The sequence below is a fragment of the Pseudoliparis swirei genome, chromosome 20 (assembly GCF_029220125.1).
Source record: "Pseudoliparis swirei isolate HS2019 ecotype Mariana Trench chromosome 20, NWPU_hadal_v1, whole genome shotgun sequence".
NCBI classification, from domain to species: Eukaryota; Metazoa; Chordata; class Actinopteri; order Perciformes; family Liparidae; genus Pseudoliparis; species Pseudoliparis swirei.
This window is the reverse complement of record NC_079407.1, coordinates 13,164,853-13,180,132: the sequence shown is the minus strand read 5'-3', so window position 1 is coordinate 13,180,132 and position 15,280 is coordinate 13,164,853. Positions and strand designations below refer to the sequence as shown.

Below are 15,280 nucleotides of genomic sequence, written 5' to 3'. Positions count from 1 at the left end.
GTCATATCTTATGTATATCAGTGTTGTGTTCTTTTTAATCTTCTCTTTTTTGTGTGTGCAAATAAACTAAACTGAGGAAAGACTGGAGGGAGATCGCCACTATGAATGTGATGGACATTGAAATGATGGGATGTCAGAAAGAAGTGCCAATTTTGGTCCAGCTGCAAATTATATATATTTTTTGTAATTTGCGTTTTATACAAGTCTCCATTGTCCTCTCTTGAGTGTCTTTGCTATTCAGTTCTGATTTAAATCCGGAACTAAGAACTCTTGAATCTCACTTTTACCGGAAGATATTTAAGAACGGGGCGGAAGCGGTCCCTCCGTATTATTGTTCCCCAGGTTTTCGCAGCAGTCGCCATCATGATTTCTGTACATCAGTTCTTCTTCTTTTTCAGTCGTACCGTTTTATTGGCCAATAATCTAAGATGTAAAGGTGTAAAACTATGTTGAGGACTCGTGGACTCGTGCTTTGTCCGTCTCAGACACAAATAGTTTCAAAACATAAAAAACGGTTTGACATGGTGGTAGTTCAGTGTTTATCTAATTCGGGGCAGCGAACTTCTGCGTGTTTGCAAAGTCGGACACACATCGATTTAATGTATTCGTTGTGAATTATCTGTGTGGTGAAGGCGAGTAAGGTATTTGACACAAAACATGGACTCCGACCGAAGGAGGGACAGCCGCAGTTGGGACTGGGACAGCCCGCAGTGCCGAGCCCAACTGGACGAGATCTTTTTCCGCCGACATGACTACATCCAGGCGGGACGCCCGGAGCACAAAGAGTTCTGGTCTTTTTTTGACCGCTTCCAACGGTTTAAAACCAAGAAGGAAATGTCTGGTGCAGGAGCAAAGGGGGACAGCGAAGACGGGACAAAGACTGGCGCGGGAAAGGTAGACCTCGGCCTTCCGAAAGACTACGACGCGCGTTACCGCATCAACGTGTCCGTGTGCACCAGGGATGTGGAGGAGCGCCTGGGGACGTCGGAGCACAGAGGCAGGCAGAGAGCCTCGGGTCCGGGCAGCCAGGAGATCTCCGACTGCCGCCTGGCTCTCCTGCATTTCCTGGACTTCAGCCAGAGACAGAGTTTTGGAAAGCTGGCCAAGCTCCGCCGGGAGCAGAAGAGCCTGCCCATCTACAAGTACCGGGACAGGATAGTGGAGCTGGTGCGACGCAACCCTGTGGTCGTGGTGGCAGGGGACACGGGCTGCGGGAAGTCCACCCAAGTACCCCAGTATCTTCTCTCGGCTGGCTTCAACCACATCGCCTGCACTCAGCCTCGACGTATCGCGTGTATATCCCTCGCGAAGAGGGTCAGCTTTGAGAGTCTCAATCAGTACGGCTCCAAGGTTAGTCACGCGCCGCCCGACAAGGTTCCTACCTCTGCTGACTGCAGCCTTGTCAAGCACATTGTAAACAACAACCGTTCTATAATTATTCATCCAACACATAAGGCATCAAAGGCAAATCGCGTCTTTCTCAGTGGTAAATAGGAAATAACTACGTTTACTGAAGTTATGTACTTAATTAGGAGTGCTTATATTTTTCTGCTACTTCAAAACTCCACTTCACAATAAATCAGAGGGAAATATTAGAATTTACCTGTACATTTTGTTCCTAGTTACTTTAGAGATTTAGATCAATAATACAAAATAGAATCAACAAATAACATATGATGTATTATGATCGATTAGGTTGACTTTATTGATACCGTCACAATTTACCCGGCAGTATATCAAGTAGTTAAATTAAGCTCCACATCTACCAATTGTAACATTTAAGTGACAATTAATGCATTACCAATTATAATCCAATTATATAATATATGTATGATTCTGAAATGGGCCACTCTGAGTACTGCGTAATACTTTTACAACATCTTTAAAGACCCAGATGCATGTGTAGATATCTCCTTTACTCCACAATGTGTGGAAGGCTACAACAAGAAGTTCAAATAGATAACATACGTATAAAGTAATAGTACATTGTTTTACGTAGTTTTAGTCGATGAGAGTCCTGCAGTGTGATTGCAGCACTGACTCGATCGTAAATGCATAAAGCACATATCAAAATGAGCTCATGTTTTGCAGGTGGGGTACCAGATACGCTTTGAGACAACCCGGACCCCGTCTACCAAACTACTGTTCCTGACTGAGGGGCTGCTGCTCCGACAGATCCAGCAGGATGGGACTCTGTCTCAGTACCAGGTGTTGATCGTGGACGAGGTCCACGAGAGGCACCTGCACTGTGACTTCCTCCTTGGGGTCCTGCGCTCCCTGCTGTCTGACCAGCCAGACCTGCGTCTCATCCTCATGTCGGCCACCATCAACATCAAACTTTTCTCTGACTACTTTAGAGGTGCTCCTGTGCTGCAGGTACCGGGCCGGCTGTTCCCTATACAGGTAAGCAGAGGACACCGTCACTCACAGGTGTAATATGAATCTCACTTGAAGAAATTAGTGTTCTGGGCTTTGATGAGAGACTCAGTAATGGGCATGTGTTATACATATTCAGTATGTTAGTTTGATACATTCTGGGTAGTCCAGTGGTTTGTCTCTAATTACACATTTAAAATTGCGGCCTGCAAAACACATTCTAAGCATTCAATTTGGAAATGTTGTTCCAAAATGAAAACGTCAATGTTTTCCGGGTTTGGGAATATGTTGGATAATATTTCTTTTGACTTCCATATCTCCTGAAGGTGATATACCAGCCCATTCCGAATGAGGAGCAGGCCTCCCGCTCAGAGAAACTGGATCCCAGACCTTACCTGCGCATCCTGCAGGGCATCGATCAGCGCTACCCTCCCGAGGAGCGTGGCGACCTGCTGCTCTTCCTCAGCGGTGTTGCGGAGATCTCCACCATCCAGGAGGCCTGTCAGGTTTATGCCACGCACACGCAACGCTGGATTGTCTTGCCGCTACACAGCACCCTCTCTCTGGCCCAGCAGGATAAAGTACAGTCAGCTTTGTTTGGATTGGAGTGGACGTGCAATGTTTGCATCTGATATGTTTTGGTTTTGATTTACCAGTTCTAATTCTCTGTCATGTTATTCTTCAGGTGTTTGACATTTCTCCTCCGGCAGTGAGAAAGTGCATCATCTCCACCAATATTGCTGAGACTTCAGTTACAATAGATGGAGTACGCTTTGTTGTAGACTCAGGTATGCCACTAATTTTTTAATTTTTTTTAATTAGCTGTAACCTACCAATGGGTCAATTTTTACAGACCTAATTGTGTGCAGCCCATCTTTGTCCATAAAGATCCCAAAGGTATCAAAAGATACCAATTCTGTCAGACTGAATGTTGGGGGGGAAAGATGGTTTCTAACTTGAAAGAAATGTAAATAGTAAAGAAGGCGGGAAATGATACACAGCTCGGAAGTAGAATAACACCCAGACAAATGAATTGTTTTGTCATTCATTCTTTGACAGGGAAGGTAAAGGAGATGAGTTTTGATCCGAAGGCCAAGATGCAACGTCTGCAGGAGTTCTGGATCAGCCGAGCCAGCTCTGAGCAGAGGAAAGGTCGAGCTGGCCGCACCGGTCCAGGAGTGTGTTACCGCTTATACGCCGAGTCCGATTACGATGCCTTTGCACCTTATCCGGTGCCTGAAATCCACAGAGTGGCTCTGGACTCCCTCATTCTTCAGGTAACAATATCCCATAGAAAGCAGATAGAAATTATTGTTTTTCATTCTTCAAATTCTATAGTTGCAATATAGCCTTATTTATGCCATATTGTTTCTGCAGATGAAGAGCATGTCTCTTGGAGATCCACTTTCTTTTGTCTTCATCGATCCACCTCCAGCTGCTAGTATCCAGACTGCCATTACTTATCTGAAAGAGCAGGGAGCGCTCAACACTCACGCTGAACTGACCTCGATTGGTAATTTGCTGGCACAGCTGCCTGTGAATGTGGTCATCGGTAAGATTCCCTTCACCAAACTCCTATTGTAGTTGTTTTTTTTGTCATTGCTGACAAAACCGTGGCCAATCCAGTATAAATTACATCCATTTTAGGCTTGGTTTCTCTTAATTAATTAAGTAATATGTGTGTGTGTGTGTGTGTGTGTGTTTTCAGGGAAGATGCTGGTGCTGGGCTCCTTGTTTAAACTGCTGGATCCCGTGATGACAGTAGCAGCAGCCCTCAGTGTTCAGTCGCCTTTCCTGCGCAGTGCACAGCACAACCCAGACTGTGCCACTGCATGCCAGCCCCTGCAAAGCAACCACGGGGACCCCTTTACCCTGCTCAACACCTTCAATGCCTGGGTGGAGGTCAGTAATGGAAACGTTGTTTGACGTTGGTTATTTGGTGAACAGAATAGTCAGATTTGATATAAGATGGTCTTCATTGTACTTAAAACGGTTTATCAACAGGTGAAGGGGGAGAGAGGTGGTGGCTCCAGGAAGTGGTGCAGGAGGAGAGGCCTGGAGGAGCAGCGTCTCTATGAGATGGTCAACCTACGCAGACAGTTCAAAGTAGGCAACTGACACAATAGTTCACACATACAAAAAATGTAAAGCACATTTGAAAGATGTCTGATCTGAGAACACTTCTTTACGATATGAGCGTCCACTGTGGTTGAAAGGACTTGCTGAAGAGCCACGGCCTGCTGGAATCGGAGAGCAGCGCTCCCTCTGGTGGTGACCGCGGGCAGCGTAGGCAAAGGCTAACTGAGAGGAAGAAGCTGCATCAGCTAAAGAGAGATCATGAGCAGCAGGAGAGTGGCAGACGTAAAGTCCTGAGGATGAATGAGGGCCAGGACGGAGAGTTCTCCTCAGGATCCGACGCGGAGGGAGCCGGCAAAGGCCAGAAGGACAAGGGGGGATCCGGACAGAACTTGGACATACAGGTAACATGGCAGAAAATGGCTAAAAAGCAGCCCTCAACACCAGCGTTTAACACTCGACTTTAAACTCCGTCCTCGTCATTCATTTTGTGCCATTTTGTGGGACACTCGTGATTTAATGAGCAGAATACAAATGTAATTGATCCGCCGGTTTGGCACAGTCACACTAACCAGTGGTCTCTCTGTGGTTCTGCTTGGCCTGCAACAGGATGTGAAGTTCAAGTTGCGTCACAACGTGTCCGAGCTGCAGGAGGCGGCCAGCGTCAGTCAGGACATGTCCTCCAGCCAGCAGGTTTTGCTCAAGCTGCTGCTTTGCCGCGGTCTGTACCCTCAGCTGGCACTGCCCGATGAACACAACTCCACCCGCAAGGACTCCGACCAGGTCCGGCCTCCCGCTGCACCCACCCCAGCCTCGAAGTTTAGATGCAATAAAGGTGTATGTGTCAGTGTTTGTATAGTGTTGTATTGATCTGCTTTTCCTTTGTGATTTTCCAATGTTCAGGTGTTTCACACAAAGAATAAGCAGGGAGTGGTGATCCACCCGACTAGCGTGTTTGCCAGAGACCCAGAGGTGTTGCAAGTGCCTGAGGATGACACCAGGGAAGTTGGTAAAGCTCTCTAACAACGTCTTTTCAACATGTAGATTGTTTAGGTATATTCAAAACTCTGAACTCTGCTGTGAAAGCCAAAACTTTAAAAAGGTAACTGTCAGGGTAACACGAAGCAACAAATAATTTCCTATTTCTCCCAAGGGAAAGTAAAATGAGCATCAATAAAACATAACAAGAGAAGCATGTGTAACACAAAGTCATGCTTTGTATGTATTTACTGTTTATGAGAACAAAACACACCTTTAACTTGCAACGGAGATAAACTCTACTTATAAAATCCAACTTAAGATATTTAAACTCAAACCATTCACACTTTATATCTGAATGAATTTAAGCACTGCCTGAATTGTTGAAATATTAATAAGCTGCTAACCAACATTGTTTCTTTTTGGAAGTTTCTTTTAATTCTAGAGTTTCATCAGTTGTTTGTGATTATTCTTTGAAATTCAAGTCCATTTCTTTCAAAATATTTCCTCTTCATGTTGCAGAAACAGTATTTCCAACTGCTTGCTCGGCACTTGACGAACAGCGATGGTTTTATGTGTTTGCAGTTCAACAACTGTTCTGGAACATCTATTCTCTGGCCTCCTGATCCACGAATGAAGTCTTTTAGTTTTTTCCGAACATGTGTCTTCCTTTCACTCTTCTTATTGTGCAAGTCTCTCATCATGTCTCTTTGTCTGCCTGCAGCGCCTGACAGGCGGGACAGCAGCAAACACCAGCTGCTGGCCTTCGTCACTCTGTTGGAGACCAACAAGCCGTATTTGTCCAACTGCGTGCGGGTTCCAGCACTGCAAGTTAGTACCAGATGTGGGATGAACCGTTTCCCGCCACAAATTGCTCAATGTTTTAGTTTTTCTTTTAGTCGTCTTGGATTAACCCGTATAAGGTTATGTGTAATGGTGAAGTCATCTGACATGGGGATGGTTATGCTGTTGTTTTGGGCTTGGTGTGTTTACTGAGTAGGACAATGGGTCAAATAATTTGCTCCATAATCATTTCACTGGTTCCAGTATTGTTACATTGTTGATCCATCTGCACCAAGTAGCACTGCTTATATTAAATATGGAATACAAGTTTAACTTTTTTTTGTACTGTTGATGGCTAATTTTTACAGATGGAAACATATTAATTTCAGAAATATCTGTGAAAATGTAGTAAAATGATTAATGATCATTCTTATTGGGAAGATTCTTTTTTTCCATGTTCCGTGGGTATATGACACAGATGGACAGAAAATGCAAACGAGCCGTTTATTGTACAGCAGAGAGAGAAAAGGAAAATGACTTTAGACAAAGATCCCCTGCTGGATCCAAACTGGGAATGCTGCTGTAGTAGAACACCAGATGTTGTGTTTATAATCAGATTTAGACACAGATTTTTTAAATATTATTGACAAGTTACATAATCACACATTTCTATATTATGTGAAACTCATAGTGTGTCCCAGACCGTCATTGTTTGGGCAACATATTTTTTTTTCCATCATGATCTCTTCCATATTCCCAGTGCTGTACCATTCATGCTCACACAGTAGTATTACATCTCTGTGTGCGCATTAGGCTCTGCTGCTGGTAGCAAACTCCGTGGACAGTAATGCCGACTGTACGCGCCTGGTGGTGGACGGCTGGCTGGAGCTGGAGCTGAGGGAGCCCGAGGAGGCCCTGAAGGTGCTGTCCACAGCTCTTACACTCCGGGGTGAGTGGGAGCGCCTCCTGTTGGCCCAGCTGGGACAGAGCACAATGGAGGGACCTGCGGTCCAGGGGGTGTCCCGCAAAGTCTTGGAGAAGCTGAGTGAAGGCCTGGTCCGCTTCCTGCTCTACACTGAGGTAGTGATGCAGTGCTGGCCTGGTGATTACAGGATGATGCAATCCCAAAACAGGCCTGAAAAATAGATCGTACACAAATTCTTGATGCAAATAATACTGTTTGTATGTGTCAATATATTGAGTTGTTACCTCAGTGACTCAGACGCTTATTCTCATTTTACATTCTCATTGAATACACTCTTTGTAGTAATATTCTGCTTACCTTTCTTCCCAGATATCTTACAGCCTACGGCGACTCACAGCTCTCCAGACGCAGAACCTGTACATCGGCCCTCAGTCGTCTCACAACAAAGCTCCAGACGTCAACCCGCTGTTTCCAGGAGTCGAGGCCAAACCGGACCCCATTAAAGGAGGCCTGCGTGTCACCAGCTTCTTCAACTACAACTGTCTGGTCGTAAGTCTGTCTGAAACAGTGGCAGTCTAGCCAAGCGTTCTCTTAAAAGTTAAGAAGAGATGGAAGATAAATGGTACAGCTTCCAGGAATATTGTTCTTTGTAATTTGCAGGACTCAAAGGATCTCTACAGCGAGTGCTTACGCACTTTCTGGGACTGTCCTAACTGTGACCTCTACATGCCTCTGACTCCTCTGGAACGCATGCAGCACCAGGCCTCCTGCAGGCCAGCAGGAGAACAGCAGCAGCAGCCGGAGGAAGGTCAGCAATTTCTTATGTTGATGTTCATTTTGAGGTGTCTGTTGGTGTTGGATCACTTGAACACGTGCACCAGCTGACTTGACACTTGTTGAGAGATGAATTATGTGAGGCTAACGGTGGGTTTGTGTTTTCAGAGCCAGAAGGTGGAAAGGCAAGCTCCTCCTCAGTGTCCAGTCTCACTCGAGTGTATCACTGTGACGTCTGTGATGAAGACCTGACCCTCACCTCCACTGAGATCCTCAAACACAAAAGGCAGCACATGTTTTCTGCTCAGTGACTGACTTCAGCATCTGCAGAGCAACAGCTACTCACAATGTGTCTGTTCTGTCGAGGACAGATTTGATTTCATGGAATGAGGTTGTTCTACATTTGTCATCGTTCGTCTTCCCATTTGGATTTGAGGAATTTTATTAAATTGTTATTAGTTTCTTCTCACGGTCACTGGATGTATTTGTCTCCTGCCGCCCTCTTCGTAGTTCTATTCTTTTAGGAGATATACACATATGTCAAATCTACTCTCCCAAAATAATTGTTAAAATGCCAACCTACGTTACTCAAAAGGCTGCAAACAAAAGAACAAATTCTTATTTCTTCTCAAAATCATTATAGCATTGTTGAATAAATAAATAAATATAGATCTAGTGTGAGGGAGAAGGCCCAGTGAGTGAGTGGCGTGCACATGTGAGAGAGAAGACACTGATTTAAAATATAGAGTGAGGGTTTAATAATGATACAAACCCACGATATGTAACACCTCAAAGCAGCACATTGGCACAAAGTCAGAAGTAAGACAGCACGAAAAATAACAACCTGTCTCAAAAAAAAGAATCGGAATAAATATCTCAATAAATAAATAAACAGGTAATATCTCATTAATTACTTTGAAACTAATAAATACGTACATTGGAAAATATGCGCATTGACAGAAATCAATAACCAAAAAAGTAAATAGTACTTAACACAGTCACTTAAAAATCATAAGTTATTGATTACTCAAATCAAAAGGCACATTTATTAAGATGTAAGAATGGAGCCTGCAATTGTGACCGCATGACTCAGTAGTGTACCCTAATACCATTTCTTAACCAGAAGTAGCAAACTGTGTGTGTGTGAGAGAGAAAATGAGAGTGACAAAAGTTTAATTTAGGATCAGGGAATGGCAGTCTTGTGACTTGAGTTTGCGTCCTTCCACTGTGACAGCATGTCTTTTACGGGAATCAACATTGTTGGCAGGCTGGCCTCGAAGCGAAGATGACTGTCCCATAACCGAGAGGTCAAGGGTCGTTTTCATCAGCATATGTGTGTCCTGACTCTGAACCCTCCTCCCTGCCGGTTCACTCACTTTAAGTCACTTTGGATAAAAAAGTAATTGGCTAACCTTAGATGTAAATGATCTGGTGAAGCCTCTGAAAGGTTCATTCTGCAATAATTCAAAAGTTTACCAGGCGACTTTCCTTATACAGAGCACACTAAGTATTCTCAAATACATTTTTAAAGGATTTAGATCAATCCCCCCCACATATTCTCTACACTGTTAGGTTATCATCAATCTGTGATGTTCAGTGCATTTCATGAGTTATTTAGAATGTTTGTTTCAACGTCCAGGTCAATGTCGACCTGGTTCTTCAGGTATTGGAATCATTTTGATTTTATGAATCTTGTGCATTTTTGGTCAAAGAGCAACTTGTGTCTCTACCTCTTTTAAAATATATATATTTACCTTGAATGATTGTTAAACTCTGGTGGAGGCTATACAAATCAGATTAATTGACATATTGGGATTTTTTTTAACATTCTGTGGACAAAATCAATAGGAGCTGTTATGGAAATAACTTTAAATCCACCCTTGGTCCGTTATTCACTTAGAGTAGAAACTATAAACCACCAATCAGCAAAATAGACACAGAAATGCACGATACATCACCAGAAGAAAAAAAAAATTTGTACAGCTATAAACTGACAAAAACCTTCCTTGCACATTATTTAGCTTCCTCAACACCTTGAGTGGAGTAAGAACTTCAAGGATTGTTTGACTTTGCCACACCACCTCATCGATTACCAAGAGGCAGCGGGAAACTTTGAATGGGTTCGAACAGGACTTAAAATAGCAGTTTTTTGATTTCATACTTAAAGCAACATTCAGCAAACACATCTGCCACTGTGCCCAAACAAAGACCTACCGCCATTCATCTTTTTTCAAGTTAATGTGTCTCTTTTCGCTTCTCAAGCTCAGCAGACTACGTGTAAATGTCACACGTGAGCTTTTTGCTCAAAGACAAGTGTGTGTTCCTATCTGTCCTTCCTGCCTGATAGCAAACACAGTAACACACACTATTCAATTCCAACATTTTTTAGATTATGTTTTTCCTTGAGCGACGGGTACAAAAATACTCTTTCAATAAGACCGAGAAGCGTCAACCGATTGGTAAGCATGGGGCCCTGTTTTGTTTTTCTTTGGGGTTGGGAATGTACGCTCTCTGTGTACATCAGCTAGAATAGACTCGCTCAGAGGCCTCAGTGAATAAGCACCGTGACTGATTTAACAATTAGTGGTGGCATGGGATGTTTTCTATTATTAATATTGAAAATACATGAAAAGATTATCGAATATGTGTAAAGTGTTCAATGTTCGACACACATTCTTAATTTTCTATTCTTTTTCTCTTTTAGAAAAGAAAATAACCTTTTTTGTTTGTTACAAAGAACCCATATGAAACACATTATGACTTTTAAGCATGTGTGGTTGTCATTGCAACTTCATGAATGTTCCCTTTGCATTTGATTACCGTTCTTCCGCTGTGGTCTACTACTCCACCCGAGTGATCTCAGACGCTCATACCGTCTCGGAGACTGCGCTCATGCTCACTCTCTCCAAACCTCTCTCCCCTTCCTCCTTGTCTTTTCTTAAACAGGGTCGAGTAACATCTGAGGTAAAATTAGAGGTAACGGGTGACATCGGTTTATCTGACTGATAAACAGGCCAACATGAAACAAATAACTTCACAAGATCTGTTGTTTGTGAATACGTGATAGTGTGTGCCATCGGGGGATTCTGTCAATATCTTTTACATTTAATAAAATATACCAATTAAAATGATAACAATCATATATATAAACATCTTTAGTTTTTTGTTTTTCTTTCTAAATAAAAAAAACAGAAACAGTGTACACATCATTGTTGCCTCTGCCCCTCTCTTACTGTAATAAAGTCTATGACTGCTAATTCTAGATCAGCCGACCCTCAGTAAATCCACTACGAAGGCTCCAGATGACTCCCACAGAGCATCATGGTCTGGGTGGAGTGCACCATCACCAGGCAAGGGCCAGTGAGGAAGGCCCCCGGGTTAAAATAAGAACGAGCGGAATGCAGTGAAAGGCCTTGGGGCTCTGGAGGGCCACGTGGGAGGTCTGGGTCTACCGAGAGCACTGTCCCGCCTACTAAGCTCCACCTCCTGCATCTCTACAGAAGCTCTCCCTTCTCACCACCTGTAGACCCCCTTGGTCCAGGGAGCCGCTCCCACCCCCTCGCCTGCCCTCATCGGACCGCCTTGTGCTTCCCCCCACAGCAGCCACACCTCTCCCCGCACCGCAGGCAGGCGCGCAAAGGCACGTAGCAGCACATGCAGGGCACGAAGAGCGACAAGGCCAGGAGGGCCAACCAGCGGGCGCAGCAAAGGGGGTGCGGGTGGCCCCCCAACGAGTCCTCACACGAGCAAGGCTCCCAGAACTCCCCCTCGGAGTCCGACATGCAGTGGTAGAGCAGACTCTCTGCGCACCACACGCAGGTCCACTGGCGCAGGCAGTGCAGGGCCGGGTCTGGGGCATCTCTGCAGCGACCCCGCCCGTTCTCCGAAGAGCTGAACACGGAGCGGCAGTACACGCAGCGGGACGAGCACGACGACGACCCCTGAGGACACGGGCTGTCGTCGTCCGGGGTCACGACCCCCGGGTCGCTGCCGCCGCTGCTGGCCCCTCCTCCTCTCTTCCGAGTCCGCGAGCGGGGCGTGGCCAGTGAGGTGTGGATGCAGCATGGAGGGGGCGATCCTTTGCACGTCTCTTGGGGCGAGCCGGCCGCGGAGGAGGAGCCGGACACCGCGTTGGGCATGGACATGCAGGTGGGCGAGGACGAGGAGAGCCGCCGGGAAGCTTTGCTGTCCAGGCTCACTGTCACGTCGCAGCCGGTCGTCCCCACTCCCGCCAGATCCTTCTCAAAGCGAACCACGCACAGCTCTGACTTGTCCTGCAGACTCCCTCTTCCACTGACCACCACGCCCCCGGTCAGCCCCCCAATCATAGTCCGAGTGGCCCCCGCCCGTCGGTAGTCCTCATAACCTCGAGAACCCCACAGGTCTTTGCAAGGATCCACACTGCGTAGGTCCCCCTCCTCCAGCAGAGAAATGGTGGGTGAAAGTGGGGACAGAGGAGAGGAGGCTGGTTGACCCACAGGAGGAGTCGGTGGAGCAAGAGGTGGGGGCGTTGGCGGATTTAACAAAGCCGTCATTTGTGAGAGCTCGTGCTGTCCAGGCCTGGTGTGGATCTGTGGAGAGGGTACAGCATTACAGAGTGAGACAGGAACAGTGTGTACTGGTGCAGCAGTAGGAAGGGGGGGGGGGACTACTACTACTGTGTATTACTCTAAATAACTACATTTCATATATCACTGATTTTCGAGGTAACCCCAAAGACTCAAGGAGGTTTTAAAGAACTATTCTTAGTACTCAGCAGCAGGAGCATGGTGACAGATCAACTGCACAAAATGAAACATGTGGTTGTTCCTTTGATCATCTTTATCACAATCAAACACCAATAGTAGACTCGGAGCGGCAGATGTTACCTGAGCAGGTGTCTGAGTTGTGAGAGCATGGCTGGATCCAAAATTGAATTCTTCCGACCGTACAAAACAGGTAGATGAGGACTCGCTTGTCACTATGGTGATGGGTTTGGGAAGCATCTCCTTTCTGCTGTTAGACGACGACTCACTTCCTGTATGAGACTGGCAGAGGCCACATATCATCCAACCAGTAAACATTTCCAGAGAATCGATGCTCAACCGACAAACCGCTCAGATACTCACAGCTTGTCCATCGTCTTCAGTGTCGGCCTCTTCCGGTGTGGAGGACGAGGGCGAGTCAGACCCTTGATCACATTAATAGGGAAGATTTAGGCTTTGCCAATTCAAACGCAACATGGTGAAAGTTCTTATGTGTGACGTGTGTGTCCCTACCTCTGTTGAGCTTGTCTATGACAAGCTGTAGCCCTTTCTCAAAGGAGATGGCATCGGCAGGGCTCTGGAACGTAAGGCCAAACTTTCGATCTTCTACTCGCCAGTGATGGAAGATGGGGTTCACCTTATTGTACACCAACCCCCTTTCCACTGCACACTCCAACACCGGCTGAAGACACAAATGGCAATGGCAGCAACGTGAGAAGTTAGTTCCCAAGTCACGAGATGTATCCTTTCCTCAAACCCGACACAACATGAATCTACAGTATTTGGGTTGTGTTGAGGAGCAACATGACACCAAAGACAGCCAGAACACACACGCACACACTCACTGCTCGATCTCGCAGCCGTTCTCCACGTATGATGTGTTCTCTCCGCCCCCTGCCGTCATGACTCCGCCCTTTACATATCACCACATGACTGAGGCCGCCACCTCCAAGGGGCACCCAACCGCCACTGGAGTCATCACGTGTCATCACCACTGCGCGAACACGCACACTGCCAGGAAAGCCAAGAAAGTGAGCAGATGCGCAATAGTAGAGGCTACACTGTCAAACACGCGCAAATACGGTGCACTGATACGCACATTCATTCAGCTGGGGAAAAGAGATCAACTTGCACAATGCAAAACTGAAGTAGGCTACTAATTCCAGTGTGAGGCAACTGTTTCAGCTCTGTTGAACTTAGATTGCATGATGAAATTCACACAAAGAAGACATAATTGACAGTTTGGCATATGCATATTGCGTTGCAACATGTGACTGCGCAAAAGCCTATCATACAGCAGCCTTGTCGTCAAGGCAGTATAATCTACGATCACGTGATTGAGGTCAATACAATTTTAATTAGCATGCAGTAATGATAAACACATATGAAAGATCAAGAATAATTTGGACAAGGTGGTTTGGCTTTATCAATAGGAGCACAATTATGAGAATTAAACCTGCTGACGATATGCGCTGAGGATAAAGGAAGTATATCTTGAGCAAATGGATAGAAAGAAAGCCAGCGTTGAAGAGGAGATAAATGGCCAAATGGGAGGAGGGAGGAAGATGAGTGCTTCCCAGATAAATGTATCAATGAACGCACCCATTCGCCATCAGAAGCTCCGGCATTCTTGGAAAAAATAGCCAATCGGCTGAATAATGTAATGCACAGACGAGTCTTTTCGGTATTTTTTTAAATCACACAGATTTGTAAGTGTCGCAATTATTATTATCCATTCCGCCCCTGCTGCACGCACTCATTAACACCCCCCGATATTATATGTTATATGTTTTTATGAATGGGGTATAGCGCCATGACTAGCTTCGACATCGCGCCGTGGGTTAGGTGTTTTGCCGGGAATATGTTTAAGGCCTAAAAACATTGCAATCTCGTGTGTGGGGGAAAAAAGGAAGGAAAAGGGAACGGGATGAGAGGATGAAAACGGGAGATGGGGGGAGGCTGCCGATTAGAAAAGGGAAGGAGGAGAGGAGGGGTGAGGATAAAGGAGAGCGAGCGAGCGAGAGAAAAAAATCACATTTCATTCATAAAGTTTGGCTTTAAAAAATCATAATGAAACCCTGAGACACGTTGATAAAAATCCCAACGCCTCCATCCCTCCCTCGTTCCACTGTAGCCATGTCTTGAATGACGCGATGCTGGCCCCAAACTCGCCATATATTTCGCTTCCCCCCCCCCCCATACATTTTACACATTGACATATTTCGTGACTGTTTTAACCAATCTGACGACGCATTTATTTCTGAATTGTTGCATTGCTTCTGTTGTTTGTGTAATACGTTTTTATTGTAATGTGTTTGCGTGTAGGTTATGTGCCAGTCGTTTAAAAGCTAAGGTCCAAGTGTAGGTGGTTTAACGTGTATCACATATTGGCATGGATATATCGGAAATGGGGTGTATGCTGTGGATTCAAGACTACGTAATGGTGTTTTTATTATCGTCAGCCTGCTAAATTGAAGAGCACCGATTGTGATCATAGTGCATGATACTGGGTTGGTGTAACATTGATGGCAGTGGCGTTCTTTCTATCCGTTCTGGCGGATGGCTGAATATATATTATGTGCAATGTTAAAAATGAAAATGTAAGGACTTACTCGCCCTCCAT

General features: G+C 45.4%; 2 protein-coding genes across 2 annotated transcripts; one reads left to right on the top strand and one right to left on the bottom strand.

Moving 5' to 3' along the window:
* The first annotated feature begins 340 nt into the window (after positions 1 to 340).
* On the top strand, positions 341 to 8,387 carry dhx34 (DEAH (Asp-Glu-Ala-His) box polypeptide 34). Its single transcript, XM_056441605.1, has 16 exons — positions 341 to 1,350; positions 2,092 to 2,403; positions 2,703 to 2,957; positions 3,062 to 3,164; positions 3,436 to 3,653; positions 3,754 to 3,928; positions 4,085 to 4,278; positions 4,381 to 4,482; positions 4,593 to 4,856; positions 5,062 to 5,235; positions 5,356 to 5,461; positions 6,155 to 6,261; positions 7,027 to 7,293; positions 7,508 to 7,687; positions 7,799 to 7,946; positions 8,081 to 8,387. The coding sequence occupies exons 1-16, from the start codon at positions 658 to 660 to the stop codon at positions 8,221 to 8,223; spliced, it is 3,441 nt and encodes a 1,146-aa protein (XP_056297580.1). The 5' UTR covers positions 341 to 657; the 3' UTR covers positions 8,224 to 8,387.
* Positions 8,388 to 11,481: 3,094 nt separating this feature from the next.
* spred3 (sprouty related EVH1 domain containing 3) lies at positions 11,482 to 15,280 on the bottom strand. The gene is made up of 6 exons (XM_056441767.1): positions 15,270 to 15,280; positions 13,503 to 13,668; positions 13,171 to 13,339; positions 13,021 to 13,082; positions 12,781 to 12,939; positions 11,482 to 12,483 (listed from the first exon to the last, which is right to left on the bottom strand). Exons 1-6 carry the CDS (start codon positions 15,278 to 15,280, stop codon positions 11,482 to 11,484), a joined length of 1,569 nt encoding a protein of 522 aa, XP_056297742.1.

Excerpts from the sequence above, each read along its gene's own strand:
- dhx34 (XM_056441605.1), top strand. The coding sequence starts at position 658 with ATGGACTCCGACCGAAGGAGGGACAGCCGCAGTTGGGACTGGGACAGC. Across the intron at positions 4,483-4,592 it reads ACCTACGCAGACAGTTCAAA|GACTTGCTGAAGAGCCACGG; the intron begins GTAGGCAACTGA and ends TGTGGTTGAAAG. Across the intron at positions 5,236-5,355 it reads CCCGCAAGGACTCCGACCAG|GTGTTTCACACAAAGAATAA; the intron begins GTCCGGCCTCCC and ends TCCAATGTTCAG.
- spred3 (XM_056441767.1), bottom strand. Across the intron at positions 13,083-13,170 it reads CATAGACAAGCTCAACAGAG|GGTCTGACTCGCCCTCGTCC; the intron begins GTAGGGACACAC and ends AATGTGATCAAG. Across the intron at positions 12,484-12,780 it reads CAACTCAGACACCTGCTCAG|ATCCACACCAGGCCTGGACA; the intron begins GTAACATCTGCC and ends CCCTCTCCACAG.